The 26135-nt window shown below is 42.9% G+C and overlaps 1 protein-coding gene across 8 annotated transcripts in view; it reads right to left on the reverse strand.

The window, feature by feature from the left end:
* Window positions 1-26135, reverse strand: part of ABCA5 (ATP binding cassette subfamily A member 5) — a 63120-nt gene that overhangs the window by 34704 nt on the left and 2281 nt on the right. For 4 of the 8 annotated variants that reach the window (XR_015147016.1, XR_015147017.1, XM_086355887.1 and 1 more), the window contains exons 2-10: window positions 14322-14441; window positions 13083-13287; window positions 12165-12326; window positions 10778-10866; window positions 9042-9271; window positions 7139-7280; window positions 5105-5293; window positions 3187-3334; window positions 189-357 (exon numbers count right to left, since the gene is read on the reverse strand). Coding sequence is in view for 3 of the 8 variants with exons in the window: in XM_086355887.1 (XP_086212013.1) it covers window positions 189-357; window positions 3187-3334; window positions 5105-5293; window positions 7139-7280; window positions 9042-9271; window positions 10778-10866; window positions 12165-12326; window positions 13083-13287; window positions 14322-14423 (1436 nt within the window). In the remaining 5 variants the exon portion in view is untranslated. Of the gene's footprint in view, window positions 1-188; window positions 358-3186; window positions 3335-5104; window positions 5294-7138; window positions 7281-9041; window positions 9272-10777; window positions 10867-12164; window positions 12327-13082; window positions 13288-14321; window positions 14442-14579; window positions 14663-26135 lie in introns of all 8 variants that reach the window. The other 4 variants (XR_015147018.1, XM_086355889.1, XM_086355888.1 and 1 more) reach the window with 3 other exon arrangements.

Consider the following 26135-nt stretch of genomic DNA (forward strand, 5'->3'; position numbering starts at 1 on the left):
AATGGTTACAAAGAAAATAAAAACTTAAAAGAGAATTAGCCCTTGATACTGTTTTTTAAAAATCACAAAATGTGCACCAAATCTCCTAAAATACCATGCTTACATACATTACATAAAAGACAGGATTTACACATGGCATGTCCCATCAGCAGTTCTTAAGACCTAAACTGCCAGAGATTAAATCATACCTGATGGCTTCTTTTCCTATAAATTCTGAAGAAACAGGCTCAACAATTTCACTAAAACTAACATTCCCATTCACGTTGCCCTCTGATAACTCCTTATAATTCCTTTTGCTCTTTGACCAATATGATGGCTTCAGAAAATAAAATGATGATCTCCGTAAGCCAAATTCTCCTGAAAAATACAGGAAAAAAAAAACACACACACAACTGAGTTATCCTAACAAATTATTTCTGAAAACTAGTGTTTAAATCAGAAAGGCAGTCTGTGTAAACTAAGACAACCTCAAGTTCAGATATAAATTACTAAGTCATCAATGTGAGAAAAACAGAAGTCTTACTGACAGATAACTCTTATCCATAAAGTTTCAGGGCTGCTGCAAGTCCATGGAATGTAAAAGGTAAGCAAAGCACATTTTCCACCCTAGAGACTTCCATCATTATGAGGACACGTACATGCCTAATGGCTAACACTCAGCACACAACGTGAGGCATGAGTGCCAGCAAGAGTTCAGAAGGTGAAGAGGGTACATTGCGGTATTCTGAAGGTTTGAGTCAGCATCACCTTAGTCTTTGGGAGCGGACAGTATTCGGAAAGGCTGCTACAGCTCACAGAAAGGACTTTTTCGATGCAGGAGAGTAACAGAGCAGGGCCAACACAGGAGACTCCAGTCTAGCTAGCTGCCCACGGCACAGGCAGGCTTCCTCCCTTTCTCCCCAAGGAACCAACACTCCCCATCCTTTCTAACACGCCCCCACTGATGACCACGTTTCAGAGGGAGCCGCTCCCAACTAGAGAGAGTCCAGTGGACCAGATGGGCACCATGCAGGCTCTGGCGACTCCTCTGCTTCAGCCACAAGCAGGCACCAACTAAAGAGAAGAGAAGGGCTTGCTGGGCACAAGTCTCCTGTCCCTCTCCCACTGGACGTGAACGAAGTGCAACCCCGTGCAGGCACCAGGAGATAAATCCACCAGACTCTGAGACAGGAGCAGCAACATGGAGAAAGTGGGACCCTGATGACACAGCCAAGCAAGGCAACCAACTGGGAGCCCACCCTGACTCTGGACTCTGAATGAAGAGACTGATTTCCTTCTTGTTTAAGACAATTAAAAAAAGGTCCTCTGTTACATGAGTAACTAAACATAATCTAACTGATACACTGGAGATGTGTTTAAATAAACAGGACTGAATGGATGGATATAAAATACAATAAGGAGAGGGTAACAGTGGTAACAAGGGACTGAATGTATAAAAGCATCGTGCAGGACATCAACACTCGACAAGTTTCTTTTTAATTCACCAGGATGTGCTCAGCAAGGTTTCTGAGCAGGTGATCAGTTTGACTAAAGGCAATGGCAAGGTTCTTAGACAGACTTGAGATAGGTAATTAGATGAGCACTATTACAATGGTCTAGAACAGTGCAGCCAAACAGGACTTTGCAACAGTGGACAAGACCTCGTCTGCACTGTAACCAGTGACCAGGCGCAGCTGCTGACCCCTCGGCAGGTGCCTGCGCTGCTCCCTGGGGGCTCAGCTGGTAAAGAATCTGCCAGCAATGCAGGAGACCTGGGTTCAACCCGTGTCAGGAAGATCCCCTGGAGGAGGGCGAATCTGCCAGCACTGCGGGAGACCTGAGTTCAACCCCGGGTCAGGAAGATCCCCTGGAGGAAGGAAAATCTCCCGGCACCGTGGGAGACCGGAGTTCCATCCCTGGGTGGGGAGGATCCCCTGGAGGAGGGCGAATCTGCCGGCAACGTGGGAGACCTGAGTTCAACCCCTGGGTCAGGAAGATCCCCTGGAGGAGGGCATGGCTGTCCACTCCAGTATTCTGGCCTGGAGAATCCCGTGGACAGAGGAGCCTGGCGGGCTACAGTCCATGGGGTCACCAAGAGTGGGACACGACTGAGCGACTGAAACAACATTCGCCCTCCTGAGGAAGGAATTGCTCATTTGTTCAATTATAAGTAATTAAAACTTAAAAGTCACAGGTGTCTTGTCATGTAAGACTGCAGATCAAGAACACAGACAAAATGAACGAGGAACTCAAGGGGGAGAGGAAAGGGGGCAGGAGTTATTTAACGGTATTTTGAACCTGCACAGGTTTGAGGCAGGTGGAGGATAAAAGACACGGGGATGGGAGAGGTTACAAGGTTGCTCCACTGTCTCGGACCTTAGAGGGTACAATAGTGAAGCGCTTCAGCCAAAAAAATGGACATGGGGAAGGACTGAGTTAGGAAATTCAATTAGGGATTTAAGGCTTTCAAAACACTGGTCTCTTTTTGCCCAGTCTCCTTACATTCACTGGAAGTTAAGGTATAAGGTACAAAATACAATTACAATTACATTAAAAGCTGTTAACAGTGAAAACGACTTAGAGTGCTGCTAAGTCGCTTCAGTCGTGTCCGACTCTGTCCGACCCCACAGACGGCAGCCCACCAGGCTCCCCCGTCCCTGGGATTCTCCAGGCAAGAGCACTGGAGTGGGTTGCCATTTCCTTCTCCAATGCATGAAAGTGAAAACTGAAAGTGAAGTTGCTCGGTTGTGTCCGACTCTTAGTGACCCCATGGACCACAGCCTACCAGGCTTCTCCATCCATGGGATTTTCCAGGCAAGACTACTGGAGTGGGGTGCCATTGCCTTCTCCACGACTTAGAGTACTCAGCTAGAAAAAAATCTAAAATTAGGTTAACCCACAGGGAGCTCAACCTGGTGCTCTGTGACAACCCAGAGGGGTGGGATGGAGAGGGAGGTGGGAGGGAGGCTCAAAAGGGAGGGGACATGAATACATGTGGCTGATTCATGTTGATGTATGGCAGAAACCAACACTATATTGCAAAGCAATTATCCCACAATTAAAAATAAATGAATATTTCAAAAAGAATATTAAAAAATCAAAAACAATAAACCATTAATCTTGTAAGAAAAAAAAAAATTAAGGTAACTTTAGGTGGACAAAAACCTGAAAAATCTTTCAAGTAAAATTCAGTGACTATCTGCGTACCTGGAATAACTTGATCAAGATAAACAGCCAAGAGGGCGTAGAAAATGCTGTTAAGAATCAGCATCATAATAGCAATGATTAGAGGACACGGGCCTTCAGTCAAATTAGAAACTAAAGCACCTTCATCAACGTCTTCTAAATGCATGACCTGAAAAACAGAAATGTCCACCTGATAATACAAAAATAGTCAAAAAATAAGCAAAAGCTAACATTATGTCCAGAGTCAAGAAACTGGGCCGCTTAGGAGATTAAATGGTCTAGCCAATGAGTAATATGAACTTACAAAGAAAACAATAAAAACTTGACCAAAATATGAGTTAATCACAACCCTTTCTGATCCTGTTTTTAAAGCTGTGTGTCAGTTTTTGCAGCATGTTTCTTTAGTGCTATGGCTATCAAATGAAATGAAAACTGATGCTAGCAAAAGGGTTTACGGTCCAGAGAAGTCAAACAAGTTATCAGAGGATAAACTTATGGTCAGCACCTTTCAACCCTGAAAAGGGAGAAAGTTCTATAACTAATTAACGCTATTAAATTATTCATAGCAGATGTACTGACAGAGCAGAGGAAGGACAGTAGTGCTGAGGTCTCGCCCAGGTTGCAGGCCCGCCATGAGGCAAACAGACTCTAACTGCACATGGAGGGTTTCAGCATCCCCGTCCGTGAAACAAAGGTGGATTACGTGGCACCGAAAGTCCTTCCCACTCAACACAAACCCGTGAACCTATAATCCTGTCTTTCTCAGTGAAGGGGAATGCAGTGGATACTCAGAACATGCAACACCAGCTTTGAGGTCTCAAATAATTCGCATCTGTTAAACTTGATATTCACAAACAATTCAAGTCCTGCAAATAGAAGTCTATCCAGCCAATGTGAATAATCTCTTATATGAAGTAATCACATTTTTTCTTCTTTATACATTAACTAAACACATGTTCTAATATATAAAGCAGTTTTTGTGAGAATTTTCCTCTTAGAACCTCACTGCTCTTAAAAACTAAGAAAAATCACATTATAAACACCAATGAACATGAAAGAGAAAGTTGCTCAGTCATGTCCAGCTCTTTGCGACCCCATGGACTATACAGTCCATGGAATTCTCCAGGCCAGAATACTAGAGTGGGTAACCTTTCCTTTTTCCCAGGGATCTTCCCAATCCAGGGATCAAACCCAGGTCTCCCGCATTGTGGGTGGATTCTTTACCAGCTGAGCCACAAGGGAAGTCCATAAACACCAATACTATTCAGGTAAAGACAATCCCCTGAGTCCTGAACTTATAAAATCCACCAGGGTTTCCCTGGTGGCTCAGATGGTAAAGAACATGCCTGCCAATGCAGGAGACCTGGCTTCAATCCCTGGGTCAGGAAGACACATTTTTCATGACCGTAGTAGTGAGATAAGAACTACGGTTGTCCAGGTACTAAGTCATGTCCGACTCTTTGCAACCCCATGGACTGTAGCCTGCCAGGCTCTTCTGTCCATGGGATTTCCCAGCCAAGAATACTGCATGGAAGAGGGTTGCCATTTCCTCCTCCAGGGGATCTTTCCAACCCAGGGGTCAAAGCTGTGTCTCCTGCGTTGGGAGGTGAGTTCTGTACAACTGAGCCACCTGGTGCTTTAACCAGTGACTTCTAACAAGCTGAGTTGTTCCAATGAAACAGACTACTGAGTTTCATTAAAACAAAAAGTGGAGAGCTCGCTGATAAAAAGGTCATACAAATGAAAACATTAAAAATGGAGAAAATATAAATGAAATCAATATAAAACGTTCTCTGGTTTTCAAATAGCATCCTTTCCCATGTTTATTGTAAAATAACTTTTTGCAAACCAAAGACAGGATTCATGGTAGTATAATACGATGCATGGAAGTGGAGAGAAAGCAAGCATCTGGGAAAGCAAGATTAAACACTTTACGTACCTGTGCGATGCCAATCAGGAAAGTGCACTGACAGAAGGGACTGAGGAGCCACACTAACGATGGGGGGAAACTTTCCATGAGGACTATCAAGAGGCCAACAAATCCAAAAGCCACGGTGACTAAAAATTCAACTATTCCCACATGCTTTGATTTTTTAAAAAGAGGCGTCAGCATTAAAGCAAAAAACACCTGTAAGATACAAATGTTAATGTTAATGCATTGTTCATATACACTGATGTAAAAACAAGATTAAATTTTTGCTTGTGAAAATACAAGCTATTTTCATTAGAAACTACATTCACTAAAATTCAATTAATTTCTAATTAATTCCTTGGTGGCTCAGTGGTAAAGAATCTGTCTGCCAATGCAGGAGACACGGGTTTGATCTCTGGGTTGGGAAGATCCCTGGAGGAGGAAGTGGCCACCCATTCCAGCATCCCTGCTCGGGAAATATCAAGGACAAAGGAGCCTGGTGAGCTATAGTCCATGGGGTCCCAAGGAGTTGGACACACACGTCTTAGCAACTAAAGAACAACAAATTTCTAAAGGTCATGCTGAGATATTTACTTTTCATACAAATAGTGCTATACATTAACAATATAAACTGACAAATATTTAAAACTGCTCTTAATCTATGTAATAGGCAAACATGACCATCTCAGTTCCACAGAAACCAAAAACTATCAGGCATCTCTGCAGTTAGACATGTTCAAATACGAACAAAACAACTCAGCAAGCTTTCAAATAGAGGACCCAGCTTTTAATGTGTTGATAAGAAACAGAGGCAGTTAACAACCAGGCAACTATATAGAGAAGCATACACATTATTTGAGGCAGGCTTCCATGCTGGCTCAGCTGGTAAAGAATCCACCCACAATTCGGTAGACCTGGGTTCAATCCCTGGATTGGGAAGATCCCCTGGAGAAGGGAAAGGCTACCCACTCTAGTATTCTGGCCTGGAGAATTCCACGGACTGTATAGTCCATGGGGTAGCAAAGAGTCAGACACAACTGAGCAACATTCACTTTCACATACATGTTATTTATAAATTATCATGTTAAAGAGCAGAGATGATAATCAAAATATTTCACAACTGATACAGCATGGGATGTGAGCCAATCAGAATGGAAACTAGGACCACGGAAAACAAAGGCTGGGGGCTTCTCTGGTGGTCCAGTGGCTAAGACTCCATGCTCCCCACGCAGGGGGCCCAGGTTGGATCCCTGGTCAGGGAACTAGACCCCACAGGCTGCAATTAAGACCCAGCGCAGCCAGATACATCCTTAAAGAAAGCAAGCAGCGCCTGGTGGTGCACAACCAGCATTTAGCCAAATACCCGGCCCGTACCAGCACTGTCAAAGAATTAAATTTACAAAGACGTATCTTTACACAGCATCATCCTGTAACACATATTACCTTGAAACGTTTAGGATTTCACGAAAACAAAAATAGAGTCTAGTATAAGACAATCTTGCTTCTGCTTCGTCGCTTCAGTCGTGTCCGACTCTGTGCTAGCCATAGACAGCAGCCAACCAGGCTTCCTGTCCCTGGGATTCTCCAGGCAAGAACACTGGAGTGGGTTGCCATTTCCTTCTCCAAGGCATAAATGTGAAAAGTGAAAGTGAAGTCGCTCAGTCGTGTCCGACTCTAGCGACCCCATGAACTGCAGCCTACCAGGCTCCTCCGTCCATGGGATTTTCTAGGCAAAAGTACTGGAGTGGGGTGCCATCTGCTCCACAAGACCATCTTAATGGTGTATAAACCCAGTTATATGAAGATCATAAAAGACAGACTCAGAGGAAATATGTGTGGAATACATCATATGAAAACTAGTTAAATTTAAACTTGAGAATATTTTGTAACTTTCCTAAAAATGAGGAGGTACAGTGATACAGCTCATTCATCAGAATTAACCGAGGAACAATCCTGTCTTTCATGGGAAGTCGACTGGAAGTAAACCAAAACATAAGACTTTACTGTATTAATCAAATATTTTGACAGTTCTTTATTCCCATTTCAAGTGAAAGTACTTACAGATGATAAGCCATAGAGGAAAAAAAGGAGAAATATCACAAAGCAGCTACTCTGAGGGAATAAGGAAGACACTGTTGCGATGACTGCCATGAGAAGGGACATGAGAAAAATCAAACTTGTGTAGAGAAGAACCCAGGAAAGCCTAAAAGGGGAACAAAGACACAGTTATGGCTAAATACACGGGCCTTAATAATTAAAAAAAAATCATTTTAAACAAAACTTCAGCTTTATTTTAGCCGTTTCATTCTTAAATTTAAGCCAATCACTTCATTTCTATGTATGCTCATGTACTGAAAATTAAAGCTCTTGTATGTAATGAAAAATATAGTACTGGTTAAGCTGTAGATAAAATTATCAAGTTATCATCTCATATAGAGATAAAGTGGTGATTATCTTCCCAGGAGTCAAAAAAAACTTACAGATTTATAGCAAATCACAATTCATTTAAATCTAGTACTTTCAGAAGTTCAACAATGCACATTCTGATTTTCTTAAAATACAGAAGAGTTTAATGACTGACGATTTTCTTTATGGTACACGCGGCAACTGAACTCTAACGGCTTTTGGTACTTTAGATAGTTGTAAAGGCCACCTTGCTAAGCAACAACGTTATTACTATGGAACTCAACGTGAGACCAAGATCAACAACAGATTCATCACAGGACTCAACGTTTTCCCTCAAATCAGAGCTCAGGGGATTTGAGCCTGAGTGACTGACTGCCCCACAGTCTATTATTTTGCTTTTGTTTTTCAAGTTAGCAGGTAACTTACTGCATAGTATCATAAAAACCACCAAAAGAGGGTCAAAAGATACCTAAACTACCAAAATTAAATGTAGCATTTTACAGAGGCAGAAATGAAGCACTGAGAAACTGATCTGCCTAAATTCTTCCAGCTACTGTCTCCTCACAAAACATTTAATATTCCAGTGTGTCTCAGAGACCGACCACTAGTGAAACCCCCAGAGTAAGAAATGAGCAAAGACGATGTCACATGTCATATGAGGATAACCCCATATGTAATACGGTTCAGCTGCTGCATTGAGCTAAATGGAATAAAATGGTTGATAATAACAACTCATATTTGATAGTACTAACATCTCCGTCTAGTCAAGGCTATGGTTTTTCCAGTGGTCATGTATGGATGTGAGAGTTGAACTGTGAAGAAAGCTGAGCGCTGAAGAATTGATGCTTTTGAACTGTGGTGTTGGAGAAGACTCTTGAGAGTCCCTTGGACTGCAAGGAGATCCAACCAGTCCATCCTAAAGGAGATCAGTCCTGGGTGTTCACTGGAGGGAATGATGTTGAAGCTGAAACTCCAATACTTTGGCCACCTGATGTGAAGAGCTGACTCATTTGAAAAGACCCCGATGCTGGGAAAGATTGAGGGCAGGAGGAGAAGGGGACGACAGAGGATGACATGGTTGGATGGCATCACCAATTCAATGGACATGGGTTTGGATGGACTCCGGGCATTGGTGATGGACAGGGAGGCCTGGCGTGCTGCAATTCATGGGGTCGCAAAGAGTCGGAGATGACTGAGTGACTGAACTGAACTGAATGTTTCCCCCAAAGTAAGGTCAAAATAAATGTTCTTACCGCATAGTGGGGAAAGTACGGAAAACATACTTGGAATTGTTTATAAAATTTCATGCCTCTATAAAATTATCATTGTACAAAAATGTTAATGTGCTCATTGGTGAACTTTTTCATTTGTTTCTCTGGAAATAATTATTTGCTGGAGCTTTGTGATGAGTCTCAAACTCCATGACAAAGGTGGGAACTGCAAGAAAAGAGGTTCAGGACCTCGTCGAGTCCAGTGAGTAACAAAACTGCAGTACTGAAGATTTGTAGAACTTTCGCAATTATTAACCACACTAAATAACAAAGTTTTATTAACATACCAAAAGGCCGTGTCATGAAGTCCCATTATCTTTAAAAACTCTTTTAACTTCTTCTCTTTTTCTGCTACGATATGAATTGCCAAAAAGTATCCAAAAGGTGAAAATGCTATAACTAGGTATATTAAAATTACTCCTCGGGGAAAGGTGTCTATTTCTACAACAGCCGTTTCTCCCATAAGAACAGCTTTAGTTGACTCCAGCTCTTTCCAAAAAGAAACATTGGTCTTCATCTACAATCAAGAAAATGTAAACACATTCAGTTAACTTAGTTCTGAGAGCAGCCCCTGAAATAATGAGACAATCACATCCCCAGAGTTAGTCCATAACCTACTGCAAACACAAGCCTCAGAACACTATGTACCAGAAACAAAGTGGCCGCCCCCAGTATCACGGTACTGCATACAGCATTGCTGTCACACATTCTGGAAGCACGTCAGAAAGTTTAAAGTTTGAAGTTGGGAAGTACACGTTTTTATTAAATAATTTGTCAAAGAAAATAAAACTGCACAATAACCATCTTTAGTGACAGTTATGTATGCAACTTAATAAAAATACATGTTTATAAAATTGAGGAGTTAAAGAATGATGACAAGTGCCATGAAAGAATAACTCTCTTTTTAAAAAATGTTCTTTTAGGTAGTAAGTTCTATTGTTTACAAAAATATATACATATGCAGCATGCATAGAGACGGGATAATAGAACTATGCATGCCCTATGACACTCTTCTGCCTCGTGTTCACGTGAACGGCTACAAGGAGCTCTGCTCCACCTGTTCGTGTGGTGAGGTCTGGGCTGTGGCAGCCAAGGTCTTTGGCCAAAACACAAACAGGTACTTCAGCACCGTCAATGCAACATGCCCTCTACTTATTTCACCGTCATCAGCCTGCGCCTGTGTGTTACTGAACACTGTATCTATGATACGTTCCTGCCATGCTGGGAGAGCCCACAGGACACGTGTGTATCGTCTCATGCGGCTCTAACAGCGGCCCTGTCCAGTAAGCATTACTTCTGCAGTCGTTTCACGCGTAGCAGTCTAACAACCGACAGTGACAGGGCTCCCTCCCAAGGTCTGCGGTTCATTTCTACTAAAACGAGAAACACTGGGTCAGGTCTTCAGAGTCTAAACACAACATTTATACACAATAACTGTAGTGGCAGTATACTACTAAAACACAGGAACGAGAGCCCAACAGCCACAGTCTGAACTAGCTCTGCCACTGATCGACTGAGGCTTGGAGAGCCACTTCATCTTCCTGTGTGTCAAGTGCATAAATGAAATGCAGACAGAGCCCCAGCCTCACAGAGGTGTCAAGACTCAACAGGCTGGTGCTAGTACACAAGGGGGAAACCACGTTTTGCAGACGAGTGACAAATATCTGTTAAAAATAAGATCGACCACTATGATTAAGATAATAAAGGTAACTTCTTTAAACTAAGTTATTCTTATTCAAGGGGAAAAATCTGCAAATACAGGCCTTTCATAAATATTGCCTACAGACAGCACAGACAGGATAACACAGGCATACAGAGTGCTGAACAGTGTGCTTGGAGACCATGAAACAAAAGTGGGTTTCAAAAAAAATTAAATCAGAAAATATGGCTTCTTCCTTCTCTTTTTTTGTAAAGGAGCTGACCTGCGTGATGTAATTTGGTACACGTGACAGCAGTGAAATGAACTTCAACGGTGAAGACGTGGGGCATGGTATGAACCCTTGCCTTCCTTCAGCACCTTTACCTGTATGATGGCTGCGTCTATCGAGGCCTGCAGAACCGTGAACCCTGAGGACCAGAACTGGACGGCGTCACACGATGGCGAACAGCCAGCTACAGAGGAAACGCGTGAGAGGTAAGGCTCAGCACAAGGAGGCAGCGCCCAGTGGGTCACCACAGCGACACAGCTGATCCCGCTCTAACAGAAACCACAGCGACACAGCTGGTCCAGCTCTGACAGAAGCAACGAAAAGCTCTGAAAAGAGCAACTGCCCTCCAAAGGCAAACAAAGTCCATCACAGCCCTTACTGTTTATTTGGAATGTCTGACATCAGAGAGTTACGTGCTTTAGGGCACTGAGTAGTGAGTGCGCACAAATGGAGGCAAATGAACCAGTGGCTGCTGCTCGGGGCTAAGTCGTGTCGGACCCTGTGCAACCCTAGGGCAGCGGCACGCCAGGCTCCTCTGTCCTCCACTATCTCCTGGAGCTTGCTCAGCTCATGTCCTTTGAGTCTGTGATGCCATCCAACCACCTCATGCTCTGCTGCCCCCTTCGCCTTTTGCCTTCAATCTTTCTCAGCATCACGGTCTTTTCCAATGAGGTTTTTTAAAACAAGTCACTTTTCTGGCTTAAGGTAAGTCATTTTACAATGAATTATCAGCTTTAAAAGCTTTCCAGATGCAAAGGCAGGTCCAAGTGAAGAGCACAGAAAAAAAGGAAAATTATCTGAAGGCTTTTTGGAATCAAGTCACAAATATAAAACTTAATATAGTGACTTTAACATTGTTTCAATAAATGTTTTTGGTTGATAATTATTTTTTCAGAGGCTTAGGCATTGAAGGCTGTTTTCCATGTTTCAAACATAGAATTAATAAAGTTTATTGGTGGAAGAACTTGAGATTTTAAAATATGTACCATACCATGTACAAAAACAATTATGTGGAGAAAAGAACATAGACTTAGAAAGTCATATAACTCAAGATAAAATTGTTTAATATAAATTACACGTGCATGACTGCTAAGTCACTTAAGTAGTATGAGGCTCTTTGCAACCCCATAGACTATAGTCTGCCAGGCTCCTCTGTCCGTGGTATAATCCAGACAAGAATACTGGAGTGGGTTGCCATTCCCTTCTCCAGAGGCTCTTTCCAATCCAGGAATGGAACTGCAGGTGGATTCTTAACCACTGAGCCACTGGGGAAGCACAGTATAAATTATACTTCATATTATATATGTAGCTGTGGATACACAGATACACACACATGTTCTCATGCTAGAGTTGACAGTCTTCTGATCTGAATAATTATAGTTGGAAATTTCAATGTAGGACTCCATCAAAATTTGCATTTGAACTAAGAGCAATAAAGACATGCATTTAATTGATTTTCATTGACCATTTAGGGCTACTTGCCTCTTGAATCCATATAAACAGAAGATACTGGAATCGTATCAGGAAAAAACCGGAGCTCGTAGGACATGAAGTCTTTGAACACAACGCCTACAAAGGTGTCAGACTTGGAAAGACTAGATGTTACCAATTCTTTTTCATCTGCATATTCTTCAATAGTTACGACTATAAAATAACAAAACAAAACTAGCTCAAATACATGAATAGTTTATTATAGTACAACAGACCAAACTCACCTTTATACTTGATGAATGTAGTATTTTATAAGCATTTGTTGAATGCTCTAACTTCTTAGATAATGAATACAGCTCTTCTAAAAACCAAACTAAAAAGTAACAAATATCAAAGTTGTGTAATTTTACAGACACTATTTCTATCTTATCTGTCATTTGACTATACATAAGTTATGTGTCAGTGTAACACATAAGCTATTAACATGATAAATTAGAGCATACACTTTACACGTAATATATGTAGTTCATCTACCTATCTCAAGTGAAACCATGAAATAACTCCTTGATAAATGAATGGATACTTTATTTTCAAATATTCCTTCTTAGGAAGAAACTTCCACAATCCTTCTCAGAAACAAAATACATATTTTAGTAACTATGATACAACTCTTCTTTGAATAAAAATTGACATTTAAACCCAATATTGCTTCTTTTATCCTATACGAATATGCTTGCTTTATAAATGGCCCATGATATAAAATATTAAAACATAGAGTATGCTATAAATGAAAGTTTCACAAGAAACACAGGCCAGTAGAATCAAATGACGTTAACATTTTTATAAAACTCTGTTATGGTGAAAGGATATATACCTAAATGTTAAGAACGGTATTTACTCAATAAAGCAAACAGCACAACACAGAAGAGGCTGTCTGTAAGGGACAGGACCCACGCCAGCTCACAATACCGTCAAGAAGGTGATCCACAGACACTTTCTGCATGACGCTCCTCGTGATGTTAGTCGCGGGCGTGAATCCAAGCACGACGTTGGTGAGGACGGACGTGTCCAGGGCACTGAGTTCTACATCAGGCACTTCTTCATATTTCTTATTTGGATGCATCATGCTAATTAATATTAACCAAAACAAAAAAAACAGTGGAAAAAGAATTTCCTGCAACACAGGAAACAAAATGATTACAAAGCATAACAAAGGCAGCAAAAGTCATCAGGCTTTCTATGAATATAACTAATACTAAGAAAAAACATGAAGAACTTGGGTCTCCTTTCTTAAGCACAAAAAGTAAAAGCACTTCTATCCTAAAAGATATATTGTGCTGAACCAAACCCAACAGCAATAATTTTTCCTTTACATTCAATTTCACTAAAATATTTTAAAATTCAAGTCACCATAATATATTTAAGTGACATAAAAGCTAGTATTTAAACATCTGAGATTAATAATATCAAATATAATAATACATTTATTCATATATAACTTTAAAGTGACTTACCAATTATCTATAACTCAAAGACACCATAAAAATGTTTTTGAGTCTGAATTAAGACTTATGTTTAATTATACCTAGATTTCTACTCCTAAAACTATACTCAGTTACATTCAATAGTTGCCTTTAATGCGGATGAACTATTTACTGTTTCATCTTGCTGTTTAATTGTTCTGCCAAAAGAATAATACCATTCTGTCCTTTAAAATCATTATTGACTGGTCGTCCAGAGTTCTTACTTCCTTTTATCTCTTAGATCAATGTATGCTAAACAAATAAATATATAATAAAATGATGTATGCTTGTGGAGACGGATATGTGACATAATTGTAGTAATCCTGGCCAATTCAACCCAGAGTCCGAAAGATGGGAGGCCATGGGGAGGAAATGTGGAATAATGTTCCAGGAAGTTATTTGCAGAATTTATTTTTCACCTCATGAAACAGGAAATACATGCCTTGAGGTTCAAAATCAAGCACTGACATGAAAAAGTCACTAAATTTGGAAACTTATCAACATTTTTGACATTTAGAAAACGTTGGATAACTTAGATATTTTTTTCTGAGGCTAACACAGTAAGTTTTCACTTCGCAAGCAACATTATAATAAAAGCGCATGCAGCAGAACGAATCATCTCTTAAAGACAGGACACAGTGAGGTGAAGCACGCTGCAGTGGTGCACGGTGGCTGAGCAGCTCACCTGAGCACTGCTCTTCTTGGTCCTGCATTTCACCAGGTAATTCTTGAGGAGCAGCGTTCTCGTCTGCCTCCAGACCCCGTCTTCCCGAACTGCAGTCGCCATATTTTCTAGGCTAGTTTACTGGAGAAGGGAGAGTAGAGGGAAAAAATACTGCAACCACACAGTCACGTCTAGGCCATTCTTAATGTTAAAAACAGACAGACAGATGTCTGAGTCGCAGATCAGATAGTTAAGCACACTCCACACCATCTCTCCTACCTGGACAGGATGCACTGAACGAAATGAGAAGGTTCTGAAAGGTAAACAGCAGCTTGTGAAACCAGCGAGGGCCCACTGGGAATCTGAAAGCAGCAGGGAGGGAAAATGGGCAGACGAGCTTAGGGAAGCAGACCACTGCCCAGATGCAGACGGGTAGCTGGGTGGCACACGCGGGCAGATCCCAGCTGCACTGCAGAGGCTTCTGAAAACTAAACTGAAATTAGACCCGAAGCTCACAGACTGTGGGCAGAAACTTAAGACCCGAACCTAACCAGGTGGATGGCATGTTCGCAGAAGACACCAATGTTCTCTGCAGGATGAAAACAAAACTCGAGGTCTCACACCACCCAGCATCGTTCCACTCATGAGGCGTGTGGAAAACACCAACTCTGTTAGGAGAAGAAAACCCATAGATGCCAATACCAAGGTGACCCAGATTTTCAAATTATCTGACAAAAACCCTAAAGCAGCTGTTTAAGAGGTACTCCAGCAAACAATGGTAAGAAGACAATGAAAGAAAACACTCATTTCACTCTCGAAAACAACCCAAGTGTCAGCAAAGAAACAACACTTTAAAAGCAGCACCAAGTAGTAATTTCAGAACAGGAAAACACAGTAACAAGGCAAATCCACAGAAAGGGCTCAACAGCAGAATGGAGACAAGAGGAAAACAGTCAGTAAACCTGACATAACAAGAGAAGCTATTCAGTCTCAAAAAGAGAGAGAACAAGCTGTGTGTGTTGTTTTTAAACAATTAACAGTATCGTTTCTCAGAGAACTGAGATAGGAAGAGTCTAACATTCAAATGGCCAGAGAGGGAGAAGTGTGTTAATGCTGGACAAATACTTAAAGAATTAATGGCTAAAAACTTCCACGATCTGGCCAGAGATGAAAAGCCTGAGTTTCAAGAAGCTTGACGAAGCCCATACAGGATAAATTGAAGAAGTCCACACTTAGACACATCATAACCCAACTGCTAAAAGTGAAAGACAGAGAAATCCTGAGAGCAGCCGGAGATTAACCACGTGCTTTGCTACAGGGCAGTGATGCTCCGAATGAGAGCAAATTTCTCGTAAGAAACTCCGGGGCTAACGGCGGGGGTGGGGGGGGCGGTCCTCGTAGAGCTGGCGGGGCGCAGAGAGGTGGCGCTGCTGAGACAAACACTGCCGCTGGTCCCCGAGGGGAAACCAGAATTCCTGTGTGACTCCACTCCTCCACTTGTAGGTATTCACCCAAAAGAACTGGAAACAGGGGCACAGACAAATGCGTGTGCACGCAGGGTCAGAACTGCCAAGACACGGAAACAGCCTGAATGTCTATCAACAGAGCGGGGGACAAGTGGAGGCGGTGCGCACACACGACTCACTGTTCAGCGCAAAGAGGAGTGAAGCACTCACACACGCTGCGACGTGGGTGAGCCTCCGGAACGCTGCAGTGAGCGCTTAACAAGCCAGACATGAGAGGTCAAGCGTGAGCCCATCTACATGACATTTCCAGAACACACACATCCATAGAAATGGAATGTGGACAGCTGGTTGCTGGAGCAGAAGGGGAGAAAGCGCTTAGTGAGTCAGGGGTTTTACTTTGGAGCGACAGAAAAAACCTCACCTCTTTTTTTTTTTTTTTGAGCTGTATGACCTAAACCACTGCATCACAGGCCCAGTATCCCTCTCCCAGGGTAAGCTGATCCTCTAGGGGCCCTTCTGCGAGTGGACCTCTGTTGGAACTATCTCCGCTCTTCAAAGAGGCTATGTGAAAGCAGCAATCAGAGTGGCCAGCCCCCCACTGGTTCCCTCCAGGGGCCTTATCCCCATCTGCTTGCCCCTATAACCCAGAATGCCTGCAAACTAAAAGGCATTGAGCGGGCAGCTCAGAGGAGATGCCCAGACGGTTCTGCTAAGCCTCCTTCCGGGGCAGAATTCACTGCCTTGCTTTATATAAACGCATCTGATGGGAGCCACTGGGGTGACTCCCGTCCACAACAAGCACCATCTATTCCAGGCTGGCTGGCCATCTCCTCCTAGATAAAAAAGCAGGCGACTTTTTAGAGGCAGCTCATCTTAACCCCCAAAAGTCAATATACATAACTAAAGTTGGGATCAAATAAACATCCTCTTTACAGGTACAGAAGACAGACAAAAGGGTTATTTTTTAAATTTAACGACTGGATTACAGACAACTTTTCTCTGTGCTTTTTTTCTATTTTCCCATCAATATGTGTTCTTTAGACAGTGGGGGAAAAAAAACAAATTACACAATTAGACATACTGTAAAAATAAGAAATGAGTAAATTAAAAAAAGCAAAATTAAAGCAGTCAGGAAAGGAAGATACACTAAACATAAATTCTTCTAACAGCCTCATGGATGTTGTATCAGATTCTGTAAAGAACTGGTCATCTTCTCGAGGCTGATGAAAGAAAGGAAGAATGGAAGGGGGGGACTGGGAGGGAGACAGGCAGATGGGGCATACTTGTTCAAGGATGACCTCCTACAAAACAAACACAGAAACACTAACCAGCGGAGCGGCAAGACAGCCTCAAGTCCTCCGCAAAGCACACTGATTTAGCGTAGTGGGTGCCACCGAATTATTCATTCGAATTGAACGCTGCATGCTTAGTTCTTTGTTTTTAGAGAATGGGCCCCTCGTAAGGCAGCTGATGGACTCCCAGTAGTTTTCCTTCTTTGAGAAGTGCTCCCTGAACTCAATTAGAGTTGATGGCCTTGCCTGAAGTCCAGGAACCTCTGCACCTGCCCACCGCAGTCAGGGCTTCTTAAACCATCACCATCACCCCTACTGCCACTGAGCTGTGCCAATTAAATCTTCTTCTGGCAGCATGGAAGTTTTAACTAAGAGAGCAGGGCTTGGGGATCGTGGAACAGAGTAATAGAAACATCTAAGAGAGTTCATACGTTCTTGGTACTAAGTTTTCCCCAAAGGTTTGGTATCTACTGTGCCCAAAACTTGATTCTTCTTCCTTGGAGTATGTGAAATGCCCTGATACCCACCCAAAGTATTTCATTTTCCCTGAAGGCAGCCAGACCAGACAGTTTCTGTCTCTGCTATCAATGGACTCAACCAGCGTAACAGGATAATGTGCTCCTAACTCCATGGTTAGGACGCTCCCAAGGGTAACCAAGACTGTCCAAGTGAAGCACGGCAGTAACCCAGGGAGACGCTCCACGCCTGCCCACCTCCCCACCCACGAAGGGCAGGGCACCAACGGGCTGAGCGTGCAGGGCGGCAGAAAGCTGAGGACTGCTGTTGCAAAGGTTTTCAAGTGGCTTAAAAAGTAAGATTAACAAGGAAGCATCTCTGCAGAAGATGACACAAGACAACTAAGCAAAGAAGTCACGCTGGTGTCTGTTCAGCCTATTTGCCCCTTTCTTCCAAAGCAAAGTCCCAGGACTTCCCTGGTGGTAAGGTGGTTAAGACTGTGTGCTCCCAACGCAGGGGACTGGGGTTTGCTCCCTGGTTGGGGAACAAGATCCTGCATGCCACAACTGCAGCCACATACACACACACGCACACACACAAAGACACACACACACTGACACACGCACAAACGCGCACACACACAGTCCTGCACACACATACACACAGACCCACACACAGCCTGCTGCACACACACAGACGCACATAGACACACACAGACACACAGTCCTGCTGCACACACACAGACGCACGCACACACACACAGTCCTGTACACACATACATGCACACACATAGACCCACACAGACACACACAGTCCTGCTGCACACACACACACACACACACACACAGATGCACACACACAGACACATACACACAGTCCTGCTGCATACACACACACACACTGACACACACACAGTCCTGCTGTACACACACACACACACACTGACACACACACAGATGTGCACGCACACAGTCCTGCTGCACATACACACTGACACACACACAGTCCTGCTGCACATACACACACACTGACACACACACAGATGTGCACGCACACACCGACACACACACAGTCCTGCTGCACACACACACAGTCCCTTCTTCAGCAGAAGGTGCTTTCCCCCGTCCTCCTCCTGCCTCGAGCTCCATCCCAGATGGACTACCTCCCCATCGCTCTTCCTCAGCCAGACTGCCCTCCACCACTTTGTGCTCAAGTCTCTCAGGGAGCAGGGCTTCCCGGGAGGCTCAGTGGTGAAGCATCCGCCTGCAGTGCAGGAGCCCCAGGTTCGATCCCTAGGTCGGGAAGATCCCCTGGAGAATGAAATAGCAACCCACTCCAGTACCCTGTCTGGGAAATCCCATGGACAGAGGAGCCTGGTGGGCTACAGTCCACACGGTTGCAGAGAGTCAGACATGACTTAGTGACTGAACAACAACAAGAAAAATCTCATGGTTCTAATATTCTAAAACTCTAATCATGTGAAAAATGTAAATGTCAATAACTTTGACCTTCTATCTACTCAAGTTATTAAAGTGAAACATCCTTTTTTTTTTTTTGGTTGTTTACAAACCAGCTGACATTACTTTCTTTGTAGCAGCCTGAAAAAAGAGACACTACTCTAAGAATGAAAACATCTTTTTTCTATTTTTTAAAAAATGTATTTATTTTACTTTACAATATTGGTTTTGCCATACATTGACTTGAATCCGCCATGAGTGTACATGTGTTCCCCATCCCGAACCCCCCTCCCACCTCCCTCCCTATTCCATCCCTCTGGGTCATCCCAGTGCACCAGCCCTGAGCACCCTGTATCATGCCTCAAACCTGGGCTGGCGATTCGTTTCACATGTGATATTTTACATGTTTCAATGCCATTCTCCCAAATCATCCCACCTTCGCCCTCTCCCACAGAGTCCAAAAGACTGATCTATACATCTGTGTCTCTTTTGCTGTCTCGCATACAGGGTTATCATTCAGTTCAGTTCAGTTGCTCAGTCGTGTCCGACTCTTTGCGACCCCATGAATCCCAGCACGCGTTACCTTCTTTCTAAATTCTATATATATGCGTTAGTATACTGTATTGGTGTTTTTCTTTCTGGCTTACTTCACTCTGTATAATAGGTTCCATTTTCATCCACCTCATTAGAACTGATTCAAATGTATTTTTAATGGCTGAGTAATATTTCATTGCGTATATGTACCACAGCTTTCTTATCCATTCATCTGCTGATGGACATCTAGGTTGCTTCCATGTCCTGGCTATTATAAACAGTGCTGCAATGAACATTGGGGTACACGTGTCTCTTTCAATTCTGGTTTCCTCAGTGTGTATGCCCAGCAGTGGGATTGCTGGGTCATAATGGCAGTTCTATTTTCAGTTTTTTAAGGACTCTCCACACTGTTCTCCATAGTGACTGTACTAGTTTGCATTCCCACCAACAGTGTAAGAGGGTTCCCTTTTCTCCACATCCTCTCCAGCATTTATTGCTTGTAGACTTTTGGATAGCAGCCATTCTGACTGGCGTGAAATGGTACTTCATTGTGGTTTTGATTTGCATTTCTCTGATAATGAGTGATGTTGAGCATCTTTTCATGTGTTTGTTAGCCATCTGTATGTCTTCTTTGGAGAAATGTCTGTTTAGTTCTCTGGCCCACTTTTTGATTGCGTCATTTATTTTTCTGGAATTGAGCTGCAGGAGTTACTTGTATATTTTTGAGATTAATTCTTTGTTGCTTCGTTTGCTATTATTTTCTCCCATTCTGAAGGCTGTCTTTTCACCTTGCTTATAGTTTCCTTTGTTGTGCAGAAGCTTTTAATTAGGTCCCATTTGTTTATTTTTGCTTTTATTTCCAATATTCTAGGAGGTGGGTCATAGAGGACCCTGCTGCGGTTTATGTTGGACAGTGTTTTGCCTATGTTCTCCTCTAGGAGTTTTATAGTTTCTGGTCTTATGTTTAGATCTTTAATCCGTCTTGAGTTTATTTTTGTATATGGTGTTCTATTTTTGTATATGGTGTACATAAGTGTTGTAGTCTCATTCTTTTACAAGTGGTTGACCAGTTTTCCCAGCACCACTTGTTAAAGAGATTGTCTTTTCTCCATTGTATATTCTTGCCTCCTTTGTCAAAGACAAGGTGTCCATAGGTGGGTGGATTTATCTCTGGACTTTCTATTTTGTTCCATTGATCTATATTTGTATTTGTCTTTGTGCCAGTATCATACTGTCTTGATAACTGTGGCTTTGTAGTACAGCCTGAAGTCAGGCAGGTTGATTCCTCCAGTTCCATTCTTCTTTCTCAAGATTGCTTTGGCTATTTGAGGTTTTTTGTATTTCCATTAAAATTGTGAAATTATTTGTTCTAGTTCTCTGAAAAATACCATTGGCAGCTTGATAGGGAAATGAATTGCAGTGAATCTATAGATTGCTTTGGGTAGTATACTCATTTTCACTATATTGATTCTTCTGAGCCATGAACACGGTATATTTCTCCATCTATGTGTCCTCTTTGATTTCTTTCACCAGTGTTTTATAGTCTTCTATATATAGGTCTTTTGTTTCTTTAGGTAGATATATTCTTAAGTATTTTACTCTTTTCGTTGCAATGGTGAATGGAATTGTTTCCTTAATTTCTCTGTTTTCTCACTGTTAGTATATAGGAATGCAAGGGATTTCTGTGTGTTAATTTTATATTCTGCAACTTTACTATATTCATTGATTAGCTCTAGTAATTTTGTGGTGGAAAACAAAACATCTTAAAGAAGGAAAATCAACTAACTGCTTGTTTTCTTTGAGATATGAAGTGCCTGGCTGGGCTGTTTGAAAACTCAAAAGAAACATTCTTAATGTCAATTAACTTTTCATGTGCATCTAACTGGGAACTTCAAAGCTGGAGTCGGGTTTTTGTAAGCTGACACAACTCTGATCTTACCTGCCCGCCCCTGCGCCCACGCGCACAGCCACGCTGGTCTAACCAGGTGCACCGTGAAAAGGGCCGGGGGGTGGGGGTGGTCAACCCGGGAGGGTGGCTCTGCATCGGGATGGGAAGCACCAAAGGCCCTGAGAGCCACCCGCACATCACAGGTGTGGGGAGACGCCGTGCAGCTTCTTCAAGTGTGAGGACCACAATGTCTCTGGGGGTTCCCTTCTGTCAAGAGGACAGGAGGAAAAGCAACAGAAGAGGGGAGCCTACGCCAGACTGGCAGGATAATCCCAAGTCCCCAGGGTGCCCCCTTGTCCCCACTGTTTAGCAGGTTGGGAAAGAGGGTTCGGGGTGGGGGTGGAGTGTGGGAAGGCAGTGCTGTCTACATTGAAGATCTGGGCCAAAGATAGAGAGACCTGTCTGAGCTGAAACCAAGCCCTACAGGTTGGCGGGGCAGGGAGGTTTCCTGAAAGCTGGGGATCCTCCCCGCAGAGAGGACATGAAAGTAGTTCTTCTGACAGGAGGGCACAGCTGGAAAGGGGGCTGAAAAGCTAGAGATGAGGCGTGGCCAGCGAGGGGATGTCTGTAAAAGCTTTAAAACTTGTGCTGCACCTGTTCTTGGTCCCAAAGAAAACCTGTGTTTAGCATCAAGTTCTAAGTTCCTCCTCTTTCTACACTATGATGCACCTTGATTATTCAAAACATTATAGCCTATGTGTGTATACTCAGCCGTGTCCAACTCATTTGCAACCCCATGGACTGTACCCGCCAGGCTCCTCTGTCCATGGGATTCTCCAGGCAAGAATACTGGAGTGGGTTGCCATGCCCCTTTCCAGGAACCTGAGTCTCCTGAATTGACAGGAGGATTCTTTACCACTGAGCCACCTTGGAAGCCCACAGTCTACGTGGTGGCCTTCAAAAGGACAAAAGAGAAAGGGACTGACGGATGCCTGGCCTGCCCCCCATTTATCACTGGCTGCAAGTGGAAAAGAAGCAGAGAGCCAAAATCCAGAAGTTCCCCCACTAGGAACACAGTTCACACAAGCCCCGGGCATCCTAAAGAGAGGACAGACAACCACAGAAAGCAGCTTTTTGAGTAGACAACACACCTAAGACCTTCTCTTTTGCAACATAAACTAGAAAATGATCCTTAGAAGCATAAGTTGACAATTAAAGGACAATAAGTCTTCTCGTGGCATGTTTTTAACAAATCGTACTTTTTTGGAAAACTCATAATACTTGATCCAGTTCCCAAGTCTTTCCAATACAGTACCTTGAAAACTCTTTAACAAAGGCAAATTCTCAACTAAAAAAGAACTGGCTAAAGAACTATGACAAAGACAAGGAAATAAGAGCACAAAATTATTTTTATAAACCTCTGAAGTTACTTTCCATTGCTCCACAGTATGTCTGGGGAATGTATTGATATGTTATAGAGCATAAAATGATAATTAGGTAAGTTTTAAACACCCACTATCCCTGAAGGTGTAATAACATTCAACTTCCTGTTGAAGGATGGAGGGGACAAAAAGTGCTCACAGAACCGAGAAAGCTATCTTGAAACCAAGAAACGAGGCAGGAAGCTCTGTGTCATCAGTGGATCAGTTTGTTACAGGGTAACTTTCTCACATGGTGGGCCTGGGGTCAGGAGAGGGGGTGGCAACCTGGAAGTATTTGCAATCTGCACTCCTGGGGCGACAGGGACAACTTTACAGTTACCCTAGAGTGGTGGTAGGTGGGGCTTCCTTGGTGGCCCTGCCTGAGATGCAGGAGACTCAGGTTTGGTCCAGGTGGGGAAGATCTCCTGGCGAAGGGAATGGAGGTAGGTGCTTGGATAATGGAACGTGCATTTCTAAGTCAAGATTCACGAATGAGCAACGAGACTCACGGACTAACGGAGCACACAGGGCACCTGATCCTACTGATTACTAAACAGTTTCTAGTAACTGCAAAGCCCTTAACAACAGAGAAGTGACTCTCTGCACAGTTCAGTCCTGGGTCAGGGAGCGGATAGCACAGGATCGACTGTAACGGTACAAGATGGCATCAGTGATGCTAACGGCCATATATTTTTCCCAGAGAGAAATGACTCAGAGTAAATCTAATAAGTGGCAAGGAAACTGAAAGCCCACTAAAGCCATCTTCCTTTTCTAATGCATTAATAATTGACTTAAAGACTAAATGTTACAAGGCCCAAAATTCAATATCAGAAATTCATTAATGTATTAAACAAACATTGATTACTACATCAGATGCACTATGAAATATATTTCACCTTTTTCAAAGCAATAAAAAATAGGTGCACGACCTTTGGAAATAACTGTTAGGAAAAAATCATTTGGAATGTATTAATTTTATTTCTGAGAATAACAAATGAAATTACATCCTACAAAACAGAGGAATTGAGTCATCTTGAAGTTCATAGCCATCCTGGCAAAAGATGTGGTCAGTCACCTTCTCAGCAAGTTTGCAAAGATTCTTGGAAAGGATCTTAGCTGAAAATGTTCCCAAGTCCCCAGCAGAGGACCATTAGATGTGACTTCTGATCTAACCAAGCAGAACTAGTTATGACTCCTTCGTTCCAATCAATAAACTGTAACTGCAGTTACCATACTGTGTCATTGTTATCTGTCTACATCTTAATCTTGAACTTGACCATGAAATCCTTGACAAAGAAGACTGCCTTCTTTATCTTTGCTTCTCTACCACTAATGATAATACTAAAACCAGTATGATCTCACTGCAAATCCCTCTATCGAGATTCACTGTCTTTACAAATCAAAGGTCTGCAAAGTACAGTGGAGGATGAGGGGGTGAAATGCATCCCAAAGCCTGCGTGTGTACAGCCTGGGAGCTAAGCCTGTTTTTCACTTGTTTAAAGGTATGGGGTTGAGGTGGGAGGGAATCAAAGAACAGTAATATTTTGTGACACGTTAAAATTATATGAAATTCCAATCTCGAGTCTATAAATAAAGGGTTCCTGGAATGGAGCCACGCTCACTTGTTTCTACACTGCTTACCCCCGCTTTTGTGTGACAATGGCAAAGTCAGGTAGTGAAGAGAGAGACAGTGCAGTCCACAAGATCTACAGTATTTATTAGCTGCCTCTTTACAGGAAAAGTCTGCTGACCGCTGTTTACAGATTAAAGGAGGAAGAAAAGTGGCATACTCATTAAACATTTACTGAGGGGTTTACTCAGCAAACATTAGAAAAAAAGGAAGTATTAGACACTGTTACTGACTTTGCAGACAAGATTTAATACAATGTGTTAAGTGCAACTGGGGAAAGCGCTTGGGGAAGAGTGGAATGCAAATTCCAGGCAGAGAAAAAAGAATGAAAAAACTAGGCTCTGCAAAGTGGCTTGACCTGTGTAAAGACAGTGGAAGTGTTAGTGGCTCAGCCCGCCAGGCTCTTGTGTCCAGGAATTCTCCAGGCAAGAATCCTGGAGTGGGTAGCCACTCCCTTCTCCAGGGCTACTCCCCACCCAGAGACCAAACCCAGGTCTCCTGCATTGCATGTGGATTCTTCACCATCTGAGCCACCAGAGAAGCCCAAGAATCCTGGAGTGGTTAGCCTATCCCTTCTCCTGGGGATCTTCCCCAGCCAGGGATCAAATCCAGGTCTCCTGCATTGCAGGTGGATTCTTCACCATCTGAGCCACCCAGGAAGCCCCGTGTAAAGAACAGGGGGACCTGCCAAGAAGGCAGAAGCCAGGCAAAGTGAACCCAGGACACGGATGGTCAAGTACTTTGTGTGCAAAGTTAGATTAAATACTTTTACTTTGCTCATCGCTACTTCCTTGACTTCACTTTTCATATCTGAGAACTGTTTAATTACCGGAATATCCCATATTTCACTCAGAGAAGGCAACGGCACCCCACTCCAGTACTCTTCCCCGGAAAATCCCATGGACGGAGGAGCCTGGTAGGCTGCAGTCCATGGGGTCGCTAGGAGTCGGATACGACTGAGCGACTTCACTTTCACTTTCATGCACTGGAGAAGGAAATGGCAACCCACTCCAGTGTTCTTGCCTGGAGAATCCCAGGGATGGGGGAGCCTGGTGGGTTGCACAGAGTCGGACACGACTGAAGCGACTTAGCCCATATTTCACTAGCCCTTTCACTCTAATCTCCAAACCTCAAACTTCCACCCACGGCACCACCCTCAGATTATGACTTTGACTGCTACTTTATTGAGCAACTGAAGCCATTGGGAGAAATTTCCTAAATGCCCCAGGACCCCTTCTATCCACCCACCTACAGCCATGCCAGAGGCAATGTAACCCATTTCAGCAAGTTACCATTTCTGCCTAAACTAGAGACTCTGTTTCCACTAGGTCTCTGAGCAATAAAGCCCAAATGGAATCTGGTGTTAATGGTACCTTTAATTTAAGATTTAAATTTTGGAAGAAGAGGTTAAGAACATCTTTGGCAGATGACTTGAAAGAAATTCCTGCCCCGCTACACATACCACTGGCTCCTCAATTAATAAAATAAAAGCACTACTGAAATCAAGCCCCTTAACGGGGGATAAATTATAAATGTTCTCTTCTTCTCTAGCATTTTAAAATTTACTGAAAGTAGTGTAATGATAAAAGAAAATAATAACCATCAATATGATTTAACCTAAATTTTTTGACAGTATTTCTCACTGAATGGGAAAATAATGCCAAGGTACCCACATGATAAGTCACACAGTA

Source organism: Bos grunniens, chromosome 19 (assembly GCF_055505025.1).
Source record: "Bos grunniens cultivar Pamir isolate PY7600 chromosome 19, Bosgru_T2T1.0, whole genome shotgun sequence".
Classification (NCBI taxonomy): Eukaryota; Metazoa; Chordata; class Mammalia; order Artiodactyla; family Bovidae; genus Bos; species Bos grunniens.